The sequence below is a fragment of the Hemiscyllium ocellatum genome, chromosome 16 (genome assembly GCF_020745735.1).
Source record: "Hemiscyllium ocellatum isolate sHemOce1 chromosome 16, sHemOce1.pat.X.cur, whole genome shotgun sequence".
NCBI lineage: Eukaryota > Metazoa > Chordata > Chondrichthyes > Orectolobiformes > Hemiscylliidae > Hemiscyllium > Hemiscyllium ocellatum.
This window is the reverse complement of record NC_083416.1, coordinates 26,626,206-26,646,941: the sequence shown is the minus strand read 5'-3', so window position 1 is coordinate 26,646,941 and position 20,736 is coordinate 26,626,206. Positions and strand designations below refer to the sequence as shown.

At 41.7% G+C, this 20,736-nt stretch overlaps 1 protein-coding gene across 4 annotated transcripts in view; it reads left to right on the top strand.

Moving 5' to 3' along the window:
- crebrf (creb3 regulatory factor) overlaps window positions 1–20,736 on the top strand; it is a 68,202-nt gene that overhangs the window by 26,567 nt on the left and 20,899 nt on the right. For all 4 annotated transcript variants that reach the window (XR_009645507.1, XM_060836746.1, XM_060836747.1 and 1 more), the window contains one exon: window positions 3,743–3,940. Coding sequence is in view for 3 of the 4 variants with exons in the window: in XM_060836746.1 (XP_060692729.1) it covers window positions 3,743–3,940 (198 nt within the window). In the remaining variant the exon portion in view is untranslated. The remainder of the gene's footprint in view (window positions 1–3,742; window positions 3,941–20,736) is intronic.

Below are 20,736 nucleotides of genomic sequence, written 5' to 3'. Positions count from 1 at the left end.
AACCATATTTAGAACAAAGAAAGAACAAAGAAAATTTACAGCTCAGGAACAGGCTCTTCGGCCCTCTAAGCCTGAGCTGATCCAAGTGTACTGTCTAAACCTGTCGGTCAATTCCTAAGCATTTGTATCCGTCTACTCCCCACCTACTCGTGCATCTGTCCGGACGCATCTTAAATGAATCTACCATGCCTGCCTCTACCACCTCTGCTGGCAGCGCGTTCGAAACGCCCACCACCCTCTGTGTGAAGTACTTGCCGCATGTATTCCCCTTAAACTTGCCACCTCTCACCTTGAAAGCATGATCTCTCGTTGTTGAATCCTTCACCCTGGGCAAAAGTTTGTCTCTATCCACCTGTCTATAGCCTTCATGATTTTGTAAACCTCAATCAGGTTTCCCCCCTCAATCTCCTTTTTTCTAGTGAAAATAAACCTAATCTACTCAACCTTTCTTCATAGCTGGCACCTTCCATACCAGACTACATTCTCGTAAACCTCTCTGCACCCTCTCCAAGGCGTCCACATCCTTTTGGTAATGTGGCGACTAGAACTGTACACAGTATTCTAAATGCAGCCGAACCAATGTCTTGTGGAATTTTAACATGACTTGCCAGCTGTTATACTCAAACCCTGTCAAATGAAGACAAGAACGCTATATGCCTTCTTGACCACTCTATCCACCTGTGCAGCAACCTTCAGGATACAATAGACCTGCATTCCCAGATCTCTCTGCCCATCAACTTTTCCCAAGGCTCTTCCATTCATTGTATAATTCGCTCTAGAATTAGACTTGCCTAAATGCATCACCTCACAATTGTCTGGATTGAAACCCATCTACCACTTTTCTGCCCAACTCTTCAGTCTATCTATATCCTCCTGTACTCTCTGACAGTCCCTTATGCTTTCTGCTACTCCACCAATCTTCGTGTCATCTGCAAACTTGCTGATTATACCAACAGTGCCCTCTTCTAGATCATTTATGTATATTACAAACAACAGTGGCCCCAATACTGACCCTTGTGGAACACCACTGGTCACCTTTCTCCATTTCGAGAAACTCCCTTCAACTACTACTCTCTGTCTCCTGTTGCTCAACCAGTTCTTTATCCACCCAGCTAGAACGCCCTACACACCGTGTGACTTCACTTTCTCCATTAGTTTACAATGGGGAACCTTATCAAACGCCTTACTAAAGTCCATATCCATAAAGTATATGACACCAACAGCCCTTCCTTCATCTATCAACTATTCTTCCGATTATTCCTTTAGGGCCCGTTCGGTTCTTAGCTGCCTAGACCTTATGTATGCTTCCCTTTTCCTCTTGGCTAGTCGTACAATTTCTATAGTCATCCACGGTTCACAAATCTTGCCTTTGCCTTCAATGGGACATGCTTATCCTGCACTACCGTTAACCTATCTTTGAAAGCCTCCCACATCTCAAATGTGGACTTGCCTTCCAATAGCTGTGTCCAATCCACATTTCCCAACTCCTGCCTAATTTTGATATAATTGGCCTTGGCCCAGATAAGTACTCTTCCCTTAGGACCACTCTCTTCTTTATCTACGAGTATTCTAAAACTTACAGAATTATGGTCACTGTTCCCAAAGAAATTCCCCACTGCAACTTCTACCACTTGTCCTGGCTCGTTCCCCAGTACCAGGTCCAGTATGGTCCCTTCCCTTGTCGGACTATTGACATACTGCTCTAGAAAACTCTCCTGGACGCTTCGTACAAATGCTACTCCATTCAGACCTCTGACGCTAAGTGTATGCCAGTCACTGGTGGGAAAATTAAAATCTCCCATCACCACTACCCTATTGCCTCTACATCTATTCATAGTCTGTTTACCTATTTTTCTTCTATCTCACGCTCACTGTTGGGAGGTCTGTAATACAGCCCCAACAATGTAACTGCACCTTTCTTATTTCTCAGCTCCACCCATAATGCCTCACTACCCAAGAGTGCCATAGTGTCCTCCTTTAGCACAGCCGTGATATCATTCCTGACCAGCAATGCAACTCCGCCCCCTCTTTTACTTCCCTCCCTGTCCTGTTCATATTTTAAAGGTAACAGTAATAATAAGTAGCATATATGGTTCAGTAACCAAAATAGAAAATGTTATGTGACACAATATGGTATTGATTGAGAGATAATGGCTCAGTTGCAATGTTTAAGGTGCTGTTTTCAAAATGCAAATAAAATACCAAGTTATGTTAGCAAAGAGTATAAATAAAAGTAGTCATTTTTGTATATGATGATAGAATGATGTTGCATAGGAGAAAGCCACTTGACCACCTTTGCTATAGGCTTGTTAATATTTTCCCTTCAAGTATGTGTTCAGTTCACTCTTTAATCTGTTTCTATTGCAGACAGTGCATTCCAAATCATAAGAATGCTGTTTTTTAAAAATTTCCTGATGTCCCATTTGATTGTTTTACCAATATTATTTATTCTCTAGTAGAACCTTTTGGAAATGGTGCCTGGAAACGGTGTCTCTTCTTTTATTCTGTGAAAAACTTTGAAGAGTTTTAAAACTATCACATGTCACCTTAAACATCTCTCCTGTCAGGTGAACACACCCAACCTCTTCACACCTGTCACATAACTGAAGTTCCTTTTTCCTGATACCAACTTAGTTTCTGTGATCTCTCTAAGATCTTGGTATCCTTCCTGGAGCATGGTGTCCTGAATTGAAATCAATACTTCTATTTGTTGTAAGATGGTGGCAGAGTAGGGTGCTCTAACCAGAACTAATCCAATCCGCCCATTCCTCTTCTTTTCCTTCTCTTTTTCGTTCTTTTTGTGCTTTTTTCTTCTTCTCCTTCTTTCTCTTCAAGCCATGACTCCTGGCCTCCGGTGATGATTCATGGCCTGGCGCAGCGGCCTCCTAATGTGGCGACCTCCCGACTTGGTGCAGCTGCCTCCTCCCATATGGCTCTCCTCGTGCAAAATGGTAACCTTCCAGCCTCCTGCAGCGAGCTCCCCGCATGGCATGTTGCTGGCTTGGTTTGGAGTCAGGGCCAAATGTGGACTAGAAACTAGGTGCCAGTTTGGTCTGTTGTACTGAACTTTCATTTCTGTAATGCTGGACATTTAATTTCTCTATTGTCTAGGATCTTGTAGCTAAAGAAGCTGTGCCTAGGTCCTTTTGTATCTAAGTTGGCGCTATAATTGGAGATGTAGAAATTGTTCACAATATTCATTGAATATATGTGACAATAAAGACTATTCTAATTATAATTCTACTTCATCTATGAACTGATCAACATAAGTTTCTTACCTTTACATTCTACTCCTCTATTCATAAAGATGAAACAATAATTAGAAATAAAAGCACAAAATGTTGGAATATTTTCTGTCAGGTCAAGCAGTTTTTGTGAAATAAGTAACCGTTAATATTCCAGATCAATGACTATCCGTTAGAACTGAAAGAGAAGTTTTCAAGAAGTGGAAGGTGCAAGAATAGGAGGGACAAAAGCAGAGGGAATGATTCTTAACAGACTGAAAGATGGGCAAGATTAAATGACAGAAGAGTTGATAGGGAAAAGCTGAAAGAAGGGATGACCGGATGATAAATATAGGAAAAAAACTGTAAATTGTCAGGAATTTAAGTTTATCATGTGACAAAAGTAATTTGTGTTTTATACAAAGTGTATTTATAAGAAAATGCCCTTAAGTTCCTCCTCATTTTCTTATGCTGCTGCATTCAGCATGTTGATAGTGTTTTGTTTTTCTTCCATACAGGATTTGAAAACGACACAGTAGATGACGTGAAGGATGCATTAACAGGTATCTCCAGAAAAAGGAGCAAAAGAAGATACTTCTGGGAGTACAGTGAACAGCTGATGCCACCACCCAAGCAAGATCGAATGTTGAAGCCTTCTGAATGGGATAGAGATACTTTGCCCAGTAATATGTATCAGAAAAATGGTTTACACCATGGTAAGCTGACAGAAGTAAATTTTAATTTTGGTTTTGCTTTACTTCAAATTTTAAATCTAAAATGTGACTTGTATTTATTGCCAAAATACAAGTACAACCTGTTTAGTGATTTGATAGGAACGTGTTTGAATGGTCTATCCCTTTTTGTTGCCAGATTACACATTTTACTTTGAATTATTTACCCTTTCCCAATAGTATATTATATTACTAGAGCAGGGAAGGAGAGCAGCTATCTCTTTAATAATTGTTTTTCAACAATTTTGCAATTGTTGTATGATTTCTTTGCCTCTGTGCTATATATATTATGATCTTTTCTGGCTTAATTTCTTCCATAACTAGTACTAATATCATCACAATGAGCAATTTTGAATTTTGTTTTCGTTAATGTGAGATCTTTAATGAATTATCTGGAAGCTACCTTAGAAAACTTCCAAAAGGCTTCTATATCTCTTTTTACTTTATGGGACTTCCCTTTGATTCATCATTATCACTGCCAACGCCAGCACCATCAAATTCAGGACTGACTCCAATTGAAGTCTCATTGCTTTGTTGGGTTATAGTGTTGAGTCAGTAATGGCCTTTTCTGATTGAGAGCAGTGTTTAATAAATTTTGGATATTTTCAGAGAAGTGTCCTAAAATATGATCCTTAAGACAGTACCTGATAGCAAGATAAAAACCCCTTCCACCAATGAGGTACTGCCATTTAATGCAGTGATCTCAAGCTAGATTTGTGGCGGCACGGTGACACAGTGGTTAGCACTGCTGCCTCACAGCGCCAGAGACCCGGGTTCAATTCCCGCCTCAGGGAGTTTGCATGTTCTCCCTGTGTCTGCATGGGTTTCCTCTGGGTGCTCCGGTTTCCTCCCACAGTCCAAAGGGTCAGGTGAATTGACCATGCTAAATTGCCCGTAGTGTTAGATAAGGGGTAAATGTAGGGGTATGGGTGGGTTGCGCTTCGGAGGGTCGGTGTGGACTTGTTGGGCTGAAGGGCCTGTTTCCACATTGTAAGTAATCTTATAAATAATCTAATCTAATTATTGCATAGTCTTTGTCTCTCCACAATTCTAAATGAAGGTTCCTTTCAAATGGAAATGGTTTGTGTAAAACTGTCAAAACAGAGCATGTTATAGGTTTTCAGATGATTTGAAAAGTCGAACTGCCTCTTTTGGCATTGTTAATAGCCAGGAAAATGGGTTGTTATGTAATCCCAGTTAATATTATTACCAGGCAGGTCAGAGATCATATTTTCATTCATTTTGATTTTAATAAAGTGAACTAAAGCTGAAATGTAAACACACAATGAAGCAAATTTTGCTTTAACCATAAAAGTGACAAAAAGAAGTGAGGGTTGAAATAATTGCACATAGGCTAGTGTCCCGTCACCTAGTTACCCTTTATCTATAGAAATGTGCAGCGTGGAAACTGACCCTTCAGTGTGGTTTATCCATGCCGACCAGATGTCCTGACTCAGTCTGGTCTCACCTGCCAGCGCCTGGCCCATGTCCCTCCAAACCATTACTGTTCATGTACCCGTCCAGGTGCCTTTTTGATGTTGGGATTGTGCTAGCGTCCGCCACTTCCTCTGGTGGCTTATTCTACTAATACCACCCTCCTAGCCAATGCGGCTACTCCCTGTGTCTCAGATCCTCCAGCCCTGGCAACATCTTTGTGGATCTTTTCTGAACCCTTTCAAGTTTTGCAGCATTTTTCCGTGGGAAGGAGACCAGAATTGCATGCAGTGTTCTGGTCGTGGCCTGGCCAGTGTCCTGTACAGCCGCAGCATGACCTCCCAACTCCTGACTAATGAAAGAGAGCATGCCGGGCACCTTCTTCGCTATCCTGTTGACCTGCAACTCCACTTTCAGGGGTGATGTGGACCTGCACTCTGGGGTTTCTTTGTTCGGCGGCACTCCCAAGGACCTTGCCATTGCGTGTATAGATGCTGCTAGGATTTGTTTTCCCAAGGTGCAGCACCTCATACTTACGTGGGTTGGACTCCATATGCCACTTTTCGGCCTGTTGGCCCATCTGGTCAAGATCCCGTTGTAAGCTGAGGTAGCCTTCTTCGCTCTCCAATATTTGGTGTCATCTGCAAGCTTGTTGAGTTCATTTGTATGGATGATGAAGAGTAGTGGGCCCAGCACCTATCCTTGTGGCACTCCACTGGGAATATCCACCCTCAGTACAGCTGTAATGCTATCCCTTATCAAAACACAACTCCCCCTCCTCTCTTGCCTCTCTTTCTGTCCTTCCTGTAGCATTTGGATCCTGGAACACTAAGCTGCCAATCCTGTCCGTCACTGAGTCACGTTTCTGTAATTGCTTTGATATCCCAGTCCCATGTTCCTAACCATGCCCCGAGTTCATCTGACTTCCCTATAGGCCTCTTCATTGAAATAAATGCAATTTAATTTTTCAGTCCTACCTTATTCTCTGCTTTGTGCCTGCCTGTCATGACTGTTTGACTCACTTCTTTTATTAACCGTACCAGTCTCAGATTGATCTCTTTCCTCACTATCTCCCTGGGTCCTGCCTCCCACCTTAACAGTTTAAATCCTCCTGAGCAGCTCCATCAAATCTCCCTGCCAGTATATTTGTCCCCTTCCAACTCAGGTGCAATCCGTCCTTCTTGTACAGGTTACGTCTACCCCAGAAGGGATGCCAATGGTCCAAAAATGTGAACCCTTCTCCCATACACCAGCTCCTCAGCCATGCATTCATCTGATCTATCCTCCTATTTTTGCCCTCACTAACTCTTAGCACCAGGCGTAATCCAGATATTACTACTCTCGAAGACTTCCTTTTTAAATTCCTGCGTAACTCTCTGCAATCTCCATTTAGAATATTAATCTTTTCCCTCCTATGTCATTGATTCCATTGTGTACAATGACCTCTTGCTGGCCCTTGAGAACATTCTGCACCATATGTGAGACATCCTTGATCCTGGCACCAGGGAAGCAACACACCATTTTGATTTTTCGCTGCTGGCCACAGAAAGGTCTGTCTGTACCTCAGACTCGAGAGTCCCCTCAAAAAGTCGAATGCTTGGAACCCGACGTACCTCTCATTACGTTAGAGCCAGTTTCAATATCAGAAACTTGGCTGTTCGTGCAACATTCCCCAGAGAATCCATTATCCCCTACATTTTCCAAAACAGCATAACTTGTTTGAAATGGGGATAGCCACAGAAGACTCCTGCACTACCTGCCTACCTCTTATCTTTCCTGGAGTTAACCTATCTATGTGACTGTATCTGAGATCTTGCCTCCTTTCTATAACTGCCATCCATCACATCCCCCTGCTCTTGTGAATTCCTCATTGCCTCAACTGTCTCTCCAACGGATCCATTTGATCTGATAGAATTCGCAAGCAACGGCATTTATTGCAGATATAATCCTCAGTAACATGTAAAGTCTCCCTAAATGCCCACATCCGATAAGAATAGCATATTACTCTACTAAAGACCATTTTTGCTTCTTTCCCAGAAAATAGCACTGTCTTATTCCTCTCCAAAACACTCCATCAGGTTAAATTAATACTTATGACTTCTATTTTAAGTTTAATCAAGAGACGTAGCGCAATAAAATATATAATCAATAAAAAACCCACTCTACTCACTACTGCAGATTTACTTCAATTCCCACTTAAAACATCCACTTATCTGTTTCTGTATTGTGACCTCTCCCAAACAGGCTCCTTCAAGATCAGATGTGAAGTTCACTGTGGTTTAATTTTTCCAGACGCAGTCCGATGTCCAGTGATACGTGAATTCAACTGCAAAGGCAGTAACTGCTAACCCAGTCAATTAGCAATGTGGGTTTCTTTCTCTCTCTCTCTGCACTGACCTCACCATGTGGGAAAAGATGTAAAAGAGACCTGAGGGGCAACTTTTTCACACACAGGGTGGTGTGTGTATGGAATGAGCTGCCAGAGGAAGTGGTGGAGGCTGCTATAATTGCAACATTTAAAAGGCATTTGGATGGGTATATGAATAGGAAGGGTTTGGAGGGATATGGACCGGGTGCTGGTAGGTGAGACTAGATTGGGTTGGGATATCTGGTCAGCATGGACAGGTTGGACCAAAGGATCTGTTTCCCTGCTATACATCTCTATAACTCTATATGTGTACAGTACACTGGCTGTGGCCATTCAGCTTGGAGTCAGTCCCTGAGGTGAGGAAACTCTGAAACCCCAGTTTGTTTATTTATTCATTCTTTTGTGGGGACCAAGAAGCAATAGTGGAGGCAGGCCCAAGGAGCAGCAGCAACAGTCCCATGTCATGGTAGGGCCAAGGCTGCACCAATGGAGACAAGCTAGTTCCCTGTTTATCTCTGTCAGCTAGGATTTCCTGATCGACCCAGGGTAACTATCCCTATCAAGGATCTCAAACAATAAGATCTGCCTGGTTACAATCGCTGCATGGTAAAATCGAGTAAACCAATCCATTTATTATTAACCCAAAGTTAAAGATTTTAAACTGTCCCATTACTCTCAAAGTACCCTTTTTTTAAAAAAAAATTGAAAATAAACAAAACATCCCTTTTTTTTATTGGACCTAAAACAATATGTCTACAATTCAGCAGTCCCTGTATCTAACACCTTTTGATAGGTTTGAATCACTTGTGACTTCAACTGTTAGATTGGAATCGTGATAGCTTCTTCCTGGAGCTGTTATTTGTGTGCTTAAGTATACTCAGCTTGAAGTAAACTCTTCAGGGTTTTGTTCCATTTCTGGTCTGGAACTCATGCTCTTCACTCTAAGATAACATAATTCATTATATATCTCCTTTCCAGAAGTACTCATCTTCATAGCCATCCTGTACCAAGGATTTCATAGGACTGCCCCATTTAAAATAAAAACTGAAATCAAAAGTCTCCCTCTCTAAGCTATAGGTGTTTCCCTTAAGCTGTTGTGGAATAGGCCAAACACCCACAAATATTTTAAGAAGGTAGCATGGACCCTAAATTTTTCTTTGTTAAAAGGCACTGATCAAACCACTCTGCTTTAAGCAGAACAATTTATTTAAACACGAGTTGAAATATTAACAAAAGAAAGCGGAATTTAGAATAACGACTATTAGATAACTAACCGACCCAATATAGTAATTAATACTATTTAACAATACAGCAACATCCCACAAACATGCCCCTTGGCAAAAAGTAAATTCAAACCCAGATTCTTACAGTCAGGGGGGAACAACATCCAAAGAGATTTCAGGAGAAGGTCAAAGGAATTCTGTACCTGAAGCTTGCACTTCTTCTGGACCCACATCTTGTGACTGCTACAGCTAAAATAAACTTGAAAAAAACCTGAACTGGGACAGGTGGCTACTCCCCTTCCATTGTTAAATTAGACCCTTCCTAAAATCTTCAGCACCTCTGCCTTTAAGACTTTAAAACAAGCTTTAAAACAGAAGTTTCAGAAGTCTCTTACAAGTCTTGAGGCTCTGACGTTTATGTTTGCTGCGTCACAAAATAATCTAAAATAAATAAAAATGTGTTTGTGGTGTCCAGAACCCATTCATTCTGGAGGCAGGCCTTAAAAAACTATTTTAAAAGAAATCACGGTTGGTCAGATATACTGAGAAGTTAATTGTAAACTTTGTACACGCACAAAACCCACATGATACCAGCTGAAAAGCCAGAAACCCAAACTTTTAAAAAATCAACTCCCAGTATTTACATCACAATGCAAAATTATTATCTTGCTTTTATGTCTGAGCACCAAAATGTTTGGAAATGCACAAGCAGAAAATTGAAATGGCTAAGTTAAGAAATATTTCTGAAATAGCATCGCAGTAGACGATAGAGATTTGGGCCGGCACACTTACTGTATAATAAGCAGGACTTGTAGAGCAAAGGTGGAAATATTAAAAGCTGGATAAACACCGAAAAATGCGCTCTCTGTTAAACTTATAAAGTATAATGTATACATGAGTAAAAGCAGTATTATGGTAGAAGCTGGAAGCATGCATAAATTTCCCAGTTACTGAGATGGCCACTTAAATACCTGAACTGTATCTTTATTAAATTAAAAAATCCAAGTTTCTTAATTCAGTTATTAATTTAATTATCAAATTAAACTTACTCAATGAAGGTACAATATTGGTTAGCATTTACAGCTGTGGAAATATAAATGTGTATCTTTCTAAATAACCCCAAGAGGTTTCTAGTAACTATAGGCCAGTGAGTCTGACTTCAGTGGTGGGCAAAGTCTTAGAGAGAATGGTAAGGGATAAGATTTATGAACATCTGGGTAGGAATAACGTGATCAGGGATAGCCAGCATGGTTTTGTGAAGGGCAGGTCGTGCCTCACAAACCTTATTGAGTTCTTTGAAAAGGTGACTAAGGAAGTGGACGAGGGTAAAGCAGTAGATGTTGTGTATATGGATTTTAGTAAGGCGTTCGATAAGGTTCCCCATGGTAGGCTAATGCTAAAACTTCGGAGGTATGGCATTGAGGATACATTAGAGGTTTGGATTAGGAATTGGCTGGCTGGAAGGAGACAGAGGGTAGTAGTTGATGGATTATGTTCATCTTGGAGCGCAGTTACTAGCGGTGTACCACAAGGATCTGTTTTGGGACCATTGCTTTTTGTTATCTTTATAAATGATCTAGAGGAAGGACTTGAAAGCTGGGTAAGCAAGTTTGCGGATGACACAAAAGTCGGTGGAGTTGTGGATAGTGAGGAAGGAAGTGGTAGGTTACAGCGGGATATAGATAAGCTGCAGAGCTGGGCGGAAATGTGGCAAATGGAATTCAATGTAGCTAAGTGCGAAGTCGTTCACTTTGGTAGGAATAACAAGATGATGGATTACTGGGCTAATGGTAGGCTACTTAGTAGTGTGGATGAGCAGAGGGATCTTGGTGTCCATGTACACAGATCTCTGAAAGTTGCCACCCAGGTAAATAGTGCTGTGAGGAAGGCATATGGTGTACTGGGCTTTATTGGCAGAGGAATTGAGTTCTGGAGTCCTGAGGTCATGTTGCAGTTGTATAAGACTCTGGTGAGGCCTCATCTGGAGTATTGTGTGCAGTTTTGGTCGCCATACTATAGGAAGGATGTGGAAGCTTTAGAACGAGTGCAGAGGAGGTTTACCAGGATGTTGCCTGGAATGGTAGGAAAATCTTATGAGGAAAGGCTGAGGCACTTGGGGCTGTTCTCATTGGAGAAGAGAAGGTTTAGGGGAGATCTGATAGAAGTGTATAAGATGATTAGGGGTTTAGATAGGGTAGATACTAAGAACCTTTTACCGCTAATGGAGTCAGGTGTTACTAGGGGACATAGCTTTAAATTAAGGGGTGGTAGGTATAGGACAGATGTTAGGGGTAGATTCTTCACACAGCGGGTTGTGAGTTCATGGAATGCCCTGCCCGTATCAGTGGTGAACTCTCCTTCTTTATGGTCATTTAAGCGGGCATTGGATAGGCATTTGGAAGTTATTGGGCTAGTATAGGTTAGGTAGGATTCGGTCGGCGCAACATCGAGGGCCGAAGGGCCTGTACTGCGCTGTATCCTTCTATGTTCTATATAGGTATTTACAATAACTCATGCTCTCACCTTCTATATAAAAGATTTAAAGACTGATTTCTGTCTTTGCAGATGTTTACTTTAAAAGAAAGGTGAAACTTTCTGGCCTCTGTGGTTATTGTTGAAGACAAAGGCCAAGGCTTAGAATGTTCCGCTGTTTTAGCATGTGTGGTTGTTACTGCCAGGCAAGGTTCTCTCTGAATTTTTGCTGACACAGCATATTCAGAAAATTGAGAAGTTCCTTTAAGCAATCTTTCAGAAGAGCTTTTCAGAATGTTTTATCATAATCTCAATAAGGTATTTCTTCAGAAATAGGGCTACCCAGCACCCTCCACTTTTAGACCTCTTGGTCCCCAATCAGTTCTTTTCGACCATTCACTGTTTAAATATCCCCAGCAAGAATCCAAAGCAGAATATGAAGTTTTCACCAATTATGTGATCTCAGAAGCCTTTTCCCAGTGACTTTTCAACAACCTTTTGTTTCTGGAAAAAATGCACTCCAGATATAGAATCATACCTTACAGAAGAGACCTTTTGGCCCATTGAGTCTGCACCTGTGAAAATTACTCCAAATCTACACTAGTCCCACTTCACTGCACTTGGCCCATAGCCTTAAATGTCATGACACTTCAAGCGCTTATCCAAGTACTATTTAAAGGTTGAGGTTTCCTGCCTGAAGTACTCCCAGGTAGTGCATTCCAGATTCCCACCAAATTCTGGGTTTAAAACGTATTTCCTCAAATCTCTTCTAAACCTTTCATTTTAAAATTATGCTTCATAGTTATTGACTGTTCAACTAAGGGGAATTGCTGCTTTCTATCCACCCTGTCCATACCACTTGTAATCTTATACTTCTCAATCAGATCTCCTTTAACTTTCCTTGCTCTAAAGAAAATAATCTGAGCTTATCTTCATAGCTAAACTGCTTCACCAGGCAGCACCTTGCTGAATGTCCTATGTACCTCCTCTAGTGCAAGCACATCCTTCCAAAAGTGCAGTGACCAGAACTGCACACAGTACTCCAGCTGTGACCTGACAAAGTCCAGCTCCAACATAATGTCCTGCCTCTTACTTTCTATGCCATGATTCATAAAGGCATGTGGCCCAGGTAGAAGCCTTATTCGCCCTATTATCTTGTCCTGCTGCCTTTAAGGATTTTTGAACAAGCACCCAACATCCTCTGTCCTTCTGAGCTTTTTCATACACTGCCTTTCATTATCATTATCCTGCCTTACTTCTTCCAAAGTGCATTGCATCACACTTACCAGGGTTGTATTCCATCTGCCTATCTAACCAGTCCAACTATATCCTACTGTAACCTAAAACCTTCTTCCTCACTGTCAACCACCTAGCCAATCTTTGTTATCCACGAACTAACATATTTCTCTCCCACCCCCCAAAAACATGAACACATTTTCTTTTGTATCATTTCTATATTGCACGAGTAATAAAGACCCGCACTGATGACTATAGTATGCTATTGGACGTGGTTTTCCATTCACACAAACAGCCTTCTACCACCACCATCTGTTTCCTACCACTAATTTTAGATCTAATTTGTCAAATTATCCTGGATTCCATATGTTTTCATCTTCTTTATCATCCTCTCATGTGGGACCTTGTCAAAGGCTTTGCAGAAATTCATGTCAAGTACATCAATTGCACTACCCTCATCTATACACCTGGTCACCATCTCTCAAATTTCCAAATTATTATGCATGGACCTCTTTCTGATAAATCAATGCTGATAATTTCTAATCAAATGTTACCTCTTCAAGTGGAGATTAATCCTCTCCTCCAGAATTTTGTCCAATAGTTTCTCTACCATCAATTCCAGACTCACTGGTCTGCAATTCTCTGGTTTATCTGTACCACCCTTCTTGAAAAGTGGGACCACATTAGCTATCCTCCAGTCCTCTGGCACTTCAACGATGACCAGAGAGAAATTAAAAATTTGGTTGAGAATACCTGTAATTGTTCCTCCCTTGTCCCCACAGCAGCCTGCAATACTTCCCAGGATCTCAGGATTTCTCCACATTTAAGCCCATCTAAACTTCTAATATTGCCTCACTCCATACATCAAACTGTCCAAACACTTCTCAATCCCTCTTCCCATCCCCTTCAAAGAGAGGATCAATGTGAATTACTCACTTAACACCTTACCTCTAGCCTGACCCGCATTTGCTCCCTTGGTTCCTATCTTCGGATTCTTTCTAAGCTCCCCTAAATGCTTTTGGAAGTTTACTTATTCGTTCATGGGATGAGGGTGTTTTTGGCAAGGCAGCATTTATCGTCCATTCCAGTTGCCCATCAGGTAGTTAAGAGTCCACCACATTTGCTCTCCCTTTACTTTTTGTGCTCCACTTGGATCTCTGTTGATTTGCTCCCTTTGTACCTATTAAAACCCTCTCATCCTATTTGTCCAGTCCTGAATGGCCCTAAACATCTCATGTTCTCTGGGCTTGTTGCTCCTTTATTTCATCCAATGGGAACATGCTAGGCATATTCGCTCGCCAATTCCAACATCCCTCGCTGTTCTGTAGATTTATCTAGAAGTAACTGTGCCAATCTGCTTTGGTCAGATCCTGCTGCCTTTTAATAAAATCTGCCTACCCAAAACCCTTTCTCCTTTTCTATAACAAACTTAAAATATTCATTGTTGTGGTTGCTATCATGTATCTTGTTGGACTATCTACATGTTGATTATAAAAAGCTGTCCTGAATACATTTGAAGAAATCAGTCCCCTCTAAATCCTTTACACGCTGACTATACCAGTCATAATTGGAGAAGTTGAAATCCCCTAATGAAGTTACCATATTTTGCACTATTGCTTGCTAACTCTTTATTTGGAAGACCATAATATGCTCTCAGCAATTGATTGCCCCCTTGTTATTCCTAAATTCTACCCATCAAGTCTCATTTGAAGATCCTTTCAGGATATCGCCCCACCTTACAGCAGTAAATGAATCCTTCATTAATAATGTAATACTGCCTTCATTTACACTTTCCCATCCTGCCTGAAGCTCCTACGTCCCAGAATTTTAAGGTTCCAGTCTTATCTCTCCATCAAGCAAGTATCTGAGGTGGCATCAATATCACAATTCCAAGTGTCAATCTACAACCTTAACCCCTACGTCTTATCTATACTGAGCATTAATGTAGAGGCCATCCAGTCTCGCCTTACTTGTATGAAGCTCAACATGGTTGAATTTCCTCTGCTTTGGTTCCTTTACTGAAGTATGCTGTGTCCCTATTGTTCCATACTCTGTGTTTAACTTCCTCCCAACTGAAAGGGATGTTGGTCTCATTCTTGTTCAGTTACAGACTGTCTCACTTGTATAGATCCCACCTTCCCCAGAACCTGTCCCAATGATTGAGGAATGTAAAACCTTCCTTCCTGCACCCACTCTTGAGCCATGCATATATCTTGAATATTCTCATAAATCTATAATTATTAGCATGTGGCAGTAGGAGTAATCCAGACATCACAATCTTTGAGGCCCTGCTCTTTAGTTTACTGCTTAGCTCCCTACATGTATCCCCACGAATTTTTCAATAAGTTCATTTTTCCACAAAAATTCACAACTTAATTGCTCCAAAAAGTATTAAATGTAAATCATCTTTGCAACTGTATATAAGAAGAGCAACTTTGCTATCATAATCTATAAAGAGCTCACTCTGCCACGATTTACACCATTAATACCATTGTCTGCCGTTACTTTTCATAAAACCAACTGAGGTACAGAAAGGGGCGGGAAAAAGAGTGGAAGGGCTATAGTCATAGGGGATTCAATTGTAAAAGGAGTAGGTATGTGCTTCTGTAGTTGAAAAAGAGACTCCTGAATGGTATGTTGCCTCCCAGGTGCACAAGTCAGGGATGTCTCAGATCGGCTGTAGAACATCTTGAAGGGGGAGGGTGAACAGCGAGCATGTAGGCACCAATGATATAGGTAAAAAAAAGGGATGAAGTCCAACAAACGGAATTTAGGGACCTCAAGTTAAAAAGTAGGACCTCTGAGGTAATCATCTCAGGATTGCGACCAGTTCCACATGCTAGTCAAAGTAGAAATGAAAGAATAGGTAGAATAAATGTGCGGCTTAAGAGATGTTTCAGCAGGGAGGGGTTCAGATGTTTGGGATATTCGGACCAATTCTGGGAGCGGTGAAACTATTATGAACTGGACGGTCTTCACCTGGACCAGACTAGAACCAATGTCCTCGGAGATGCTTTTGCTAATGCTGTTGGGGAGTGTTTAAACTAATGTGGCAGGAGGATAGGAACCATATGAAGAGGTTAGTGGACAGTAAGGAGGTAGTAACTAAAGCCTGTAAGGAACTAGACCATGAAGTCAGCATGACTAAAGGGGAGAGTAGGCAGGGAGCAGATGATAAAAACAAAGGGACAGGTGGTCTGAAGTGCATTTGTTTTAATGCAAGAAGTGTAGTTGGTAAGGCAGATGAACGAGGCTTGGACTAGTACCTGGGAGTATGATATTGCTATTAACTGAGACTTGGTTGACAGAAGGGCGTGACTGACAATTAAATATCCTGGGATATATGTTCTTCAAGTAGGATAGATGGAAGGTAAAAGGGGTGGAAGATTTGCATTACTGGTCAGAGAGAATATCACAGCTAAGCTGAAGGAGGGCACTATGGAGGACTTGAGCAGTGAGGCAATATGGAAAGAGCTCAGAAATAAGAACGGTACGGTAACAATGTTTGGGCTGTACTACAGGCCTCCCAACAGCGAGCATGAGATATAGGTACAAATATGTCAACAGATTATGGAAAGATGTAGGAGCAACAGGGTGGTGGTAATGATAGGAGGTTTTAATTTTCCCAACATTGACTGGGAATCACTTAGTGTTAGAGGTCTAGGTGGAGCAGAATTTGTAAGGAGCATCCAGTTGGGTTTTCTAGAGCAATATGTAAATAATCCAACTTGGGAAGGGGCCATATTGAACCTGGTGTTAGGAAATGAGTCCGGCCAGGTGTTTGAAGTTTCAGTAGTTTCCATTACTTTGGGAATAGTGATCACAATTCTATAAGTTGTAGAATATTCATGGACAAAGACGAGAGTGGTCCTAAAGGGTGCTAAATTTGGGGAAGGCCAGCTATAACAAAATTTGGCAGGAGCTGGGGAATATGGATTGGGAGTAGCTGTTTGAAAATAGATCCACATTTAATATGTGGGAGGCCTTTAAAGAAAGGTTGATTAGAATTCAAGACAGACATGTCCCTGTGAAAATGAAGGATAGAAATGGCAAGATTAGGGAACCAGTGAGATTATGAGACTAGCTAAGAGGAAAAAGGATGCATACATAAGGTTTAGGTGACTGAAAACAGACAGAGCTTTGGAAGAATATCGGGAAATTAGGACCAATCTGAAATGAGGAATTAAGAGGGCTAAAAGGGGTCATGAAATATCTTTAACAAACAGGGTTAACAAACATCCCAAAGCCTTGTATTTGTATATACTAGAGAAAGGGTTGACCCACTCAAGGACAAAGGAGGAAAATTATGCATGGAGTCAGACAAAATGGGTGAGATTCTTAAGAGTACTTTGCATCGGTATTCACTGAGAAGAGCGATATGATGGAGGTTGAGACTAGGGATAGATGTTTGATTACTCGAGGTCAAGTGGGCAGAAGAAGGGAGGAAGTGTTGGGTATTCTAAAAGACATTAAGGTGAACAAGTCCCCAGGTTCAGATGGGATCTATTCCAGGTTACTGAGGGAAATGAGAGGAAATAGCTGGGGGTCTTAACAGATATCTTTGCAGCATTCTTGAACACTGGCGAGGTTCCGGAGGACTGGAGAATTGCTAATGTCGTCCCCTTGTTAAAGAAAGGAGCAGGGATGATCCAGGTAATTATAGACTGATGAGCTTGACATCAGTGGTAGGGAAGCTGCTGGAGAAGATACTGAGGGATAGGATCTATTAACATTTGGAAGAAAATGGGCTTATCAATGATAGGCAACATGGTTTTTGCAGAGAAGGTCATGTCTTACCAACGTAATAGAATTCTTTGGGGAAGTGACAAAGTTGATTGAGGGAAGGGAGTAATGCATTTGATAAGCTTCCCCGTGGTAGGCTCATGGAGAAAGTGAAGTCACACGGGGTCCAGGGTGTAGTAACTAGATGGATAGAGAACCGGCTGGGCTGAAGGAGACAGAGTAGTGGAAGGAGTTTCTCAAAATGGAGAACTGCAACCAGTGTTCCACAGGAATCTGTGCTGGGACCACTCATGTTTGTAATGTACGTAAATGATCTGGAGGAAGGGAAAGGTGGTCTGATTAGCAAGTTTGTAGCTGACCCTAAGATTGGTGGAGTAGCAGGTAGTGGAGGGGACTGTCAGAGAATGCAGCACCATATAGATAGATGGGAGAGTTGGGCAGAGAAATGGCAAATGGAGTTCAATCTGGGCAAATACAAGGTGATGCATTTTGGAAGATTCGATTCAAGAGCAAACTATACAGTAAATGGAAAAGCCTTGGGGAAAATTGATGGATAGAGATCTGTATTGAGGTCCATTGTACCCTGAAGGTGGCATCACAGGTCAATAGAGTGATCAAGAAAGCATACGGCGTGCTTTCCTTCATCAGACGGGGTACTGAGTATAAGAGTTGGCAGGCCATGTTACATATGTATAGGAAGATTCCTGATGAAGGGCTTTTGCCCGAAACGTCAATTTTTCTGCTCCTCGGATGCTGCCTGACCTGCTGTGCTTTTCCAGCACCACTCTAATCTAAACATATGTACAGCACTTTAGTTCAGCTGCATATAGTTCTGGTTGCCACATTACAAAAGGATATGGATGCTTTGGAGAGAGTGCAGAGGAGGTTCACCAGGATGTTGCTTGGAGTGGAGGACACCAGAGAAGTTGAGTAGATTGGGACTATTTTGATTAGAAAGATGGAGGTAGAGGAGGGACCTAATTGAGGTCTACAAAATCATGAGAGGTATAGACAAGATGGATACCAAGAAGCTTTTTCCCCAGAGTGGGGGACTCAATTACTAGGGTGTCACAAGTTCAAGGTGAGAGGGGAAGAGTTTAAGGGAGATACATGTGGAAAGTTCTTTACATAGAGAGTGCTGGGTTTCTGGAACATGTTGCCAGGGGAGGCGGTAGAGGCGGGCACGATAGCATCATTTAAGATGTATCTAGACAGATGCATGAATGGGCAAGGAGCAGAGGGATACAGATCCTTAGAAAATAGGTGGCAGGTTTAAATAGAGGATCTGGATCAGTGCAGGCTTGGAGGGCTGAAGGGCCTGTTCCTGTGATGTAATTTTCTTTGTTCTTTGAGGTAACACTGGGATTGTTTTAATTTGTAAAATCTATCGTCAGATTTATGGGTGATTCTGGAGCATACCTATACTCGTATTGTTGAGAGGAGTTGCTTTCAATTCATCTTTCTTTCAATAGTCAACATTCCTTGGACTTTCTGAATTTTAACAGTAGAGAATCTGGCTTTGCCTGAAACTATTGGAAGAGTTCCCTGAATTAGGCTTTTGCTTCAGTTGCTTTCCAAAGAACATCCGGGATAGGCACAGGAGTAGACTAAAATACATTTTGGAATTTCAATGCTGGAACAAATAAAATCAGAAAAATCTCAAATAGCAATGCAGTGTTGAATTTTCAGATGGTAGTGACATCAATTATTTGAAGATCCTACATTTATGTAGCTTTCTCAATATAGTGAAGTAACATTTTCAAAGAGTTTAAATATACAGCTGCTGTGGCAGTTTAAAGGTCAGTTTTTATTACTTTCAAAGTTTGTGAAAAGATTTGTAGCTCAGGTGCTCGTTGTTGTGATTCTGTTCGCTGAGCTGGGAATTTGTGTTGCAGATTTTTCGTCCCCTGTCTAGGTGACATCCTCAGTGCTTGGGAGCCTCCTGTGAAGCGCTTCTGTGATCTTTCCTCTGGCATTTGTAGTGATTTGAATCTGCCGCTTCTGGTTGTCAGTTCCAGCTGTCCGTTGCAGTGGCCGGTATATTGGGTCCAGGTTGATGTGCTTATTGATTGAATCTGTGGATGAGTGCCATGCCTCTAGGAATTCCCTGGCTGTTCTCTGTTTGGCTTGTCCTATAATAGTAGTGTTATCCCAGTCGAATTCATGTTGCTTGTCATCTGTGTGTGTGGCTACTAAGGATAGTTGGTCGTGTCGTTTCGTGGCTAGTTGGTGTTCATGGATGCGGATCGATAGCTGTCTTCCTGTTTGTCCTATGTAGTGTTTTGTGCAGTCCTTGCATGGGATTTTGTACACTACATTGGTTTTGCTCATGCTGGGTATCGGGTCCTTCGTCCTGGTGAGTTGTTGTCTGAGAGTAGCTGTTAGTTTGTGTGCTGTTATGAGTCCTAGTGGTCGCAGTAGTCTGGCTGTTAGTTCAGAAATGCTCTTGATGTATGGTAGTGTGGCTAGTCCTTTGGGTTGCTGCATGTCCTCATTCCATTGTCAACCGAAACTGCTTGTATTTCTGCAGTGCCTTTAGTGAAACAAAATGTTCTAAGATACTTTGAAGGAAGAATTATCCCACAAACTTTGACACTGAACTGCATACAGATACATGCAAGTAGATAATCAAAAGCTTGTTGAAAGAACATAGGAAATAGGGGTAGGAATGGGCCAGTTACATCATGGCATCATGACTGTTCTTCTACCTTTAATGCCGTTTTTCTGCAATGTCCCTTGATATTTTTAATACCTAGAAATGCATCGTTAGCATTCTGAATATATTCAATGATTGAGCCTTCAGAGTCCTCTGGGATAGAGAATTACGAAGATTCAGAAAGGTTGAGTGAACTGAATCTTCTTCATCTTGGTCCTAGATGTCACACGCATTATTCTGACTCCAGAACCCATGAAGTCTCATAGCTTCAGGTTAGCCACAGGCAAAGAAACCTCCTGTTGGTTACCACATACTGTCCTCTTTCTACTGATGAATCGTTACTCCTCCATTTGAACAGCAGTTGGAGGAAGCACCTAGGGTGGCAAGGATTAAAATGTAGTCTGGGTGGGAGATTTCAATGTCCACCACCAAGAGTGGCTTGGCAGCAGCACTGCTGATCAGCTGGAGTCCTAAACGACACAGCTGCTAGATTGGATCTGCAGCAGGTGGCAAGGAAACAATAATAAGGAAAAATGTACTAGACCTCATCCTCTCCAATCTGTTGACTGTGCTAAATGGGACAGACTTTGAACAAACCTAGCAACTTAAGACTCATGAGGTGCTATGGGCCATCGACAGCAGCAGAATT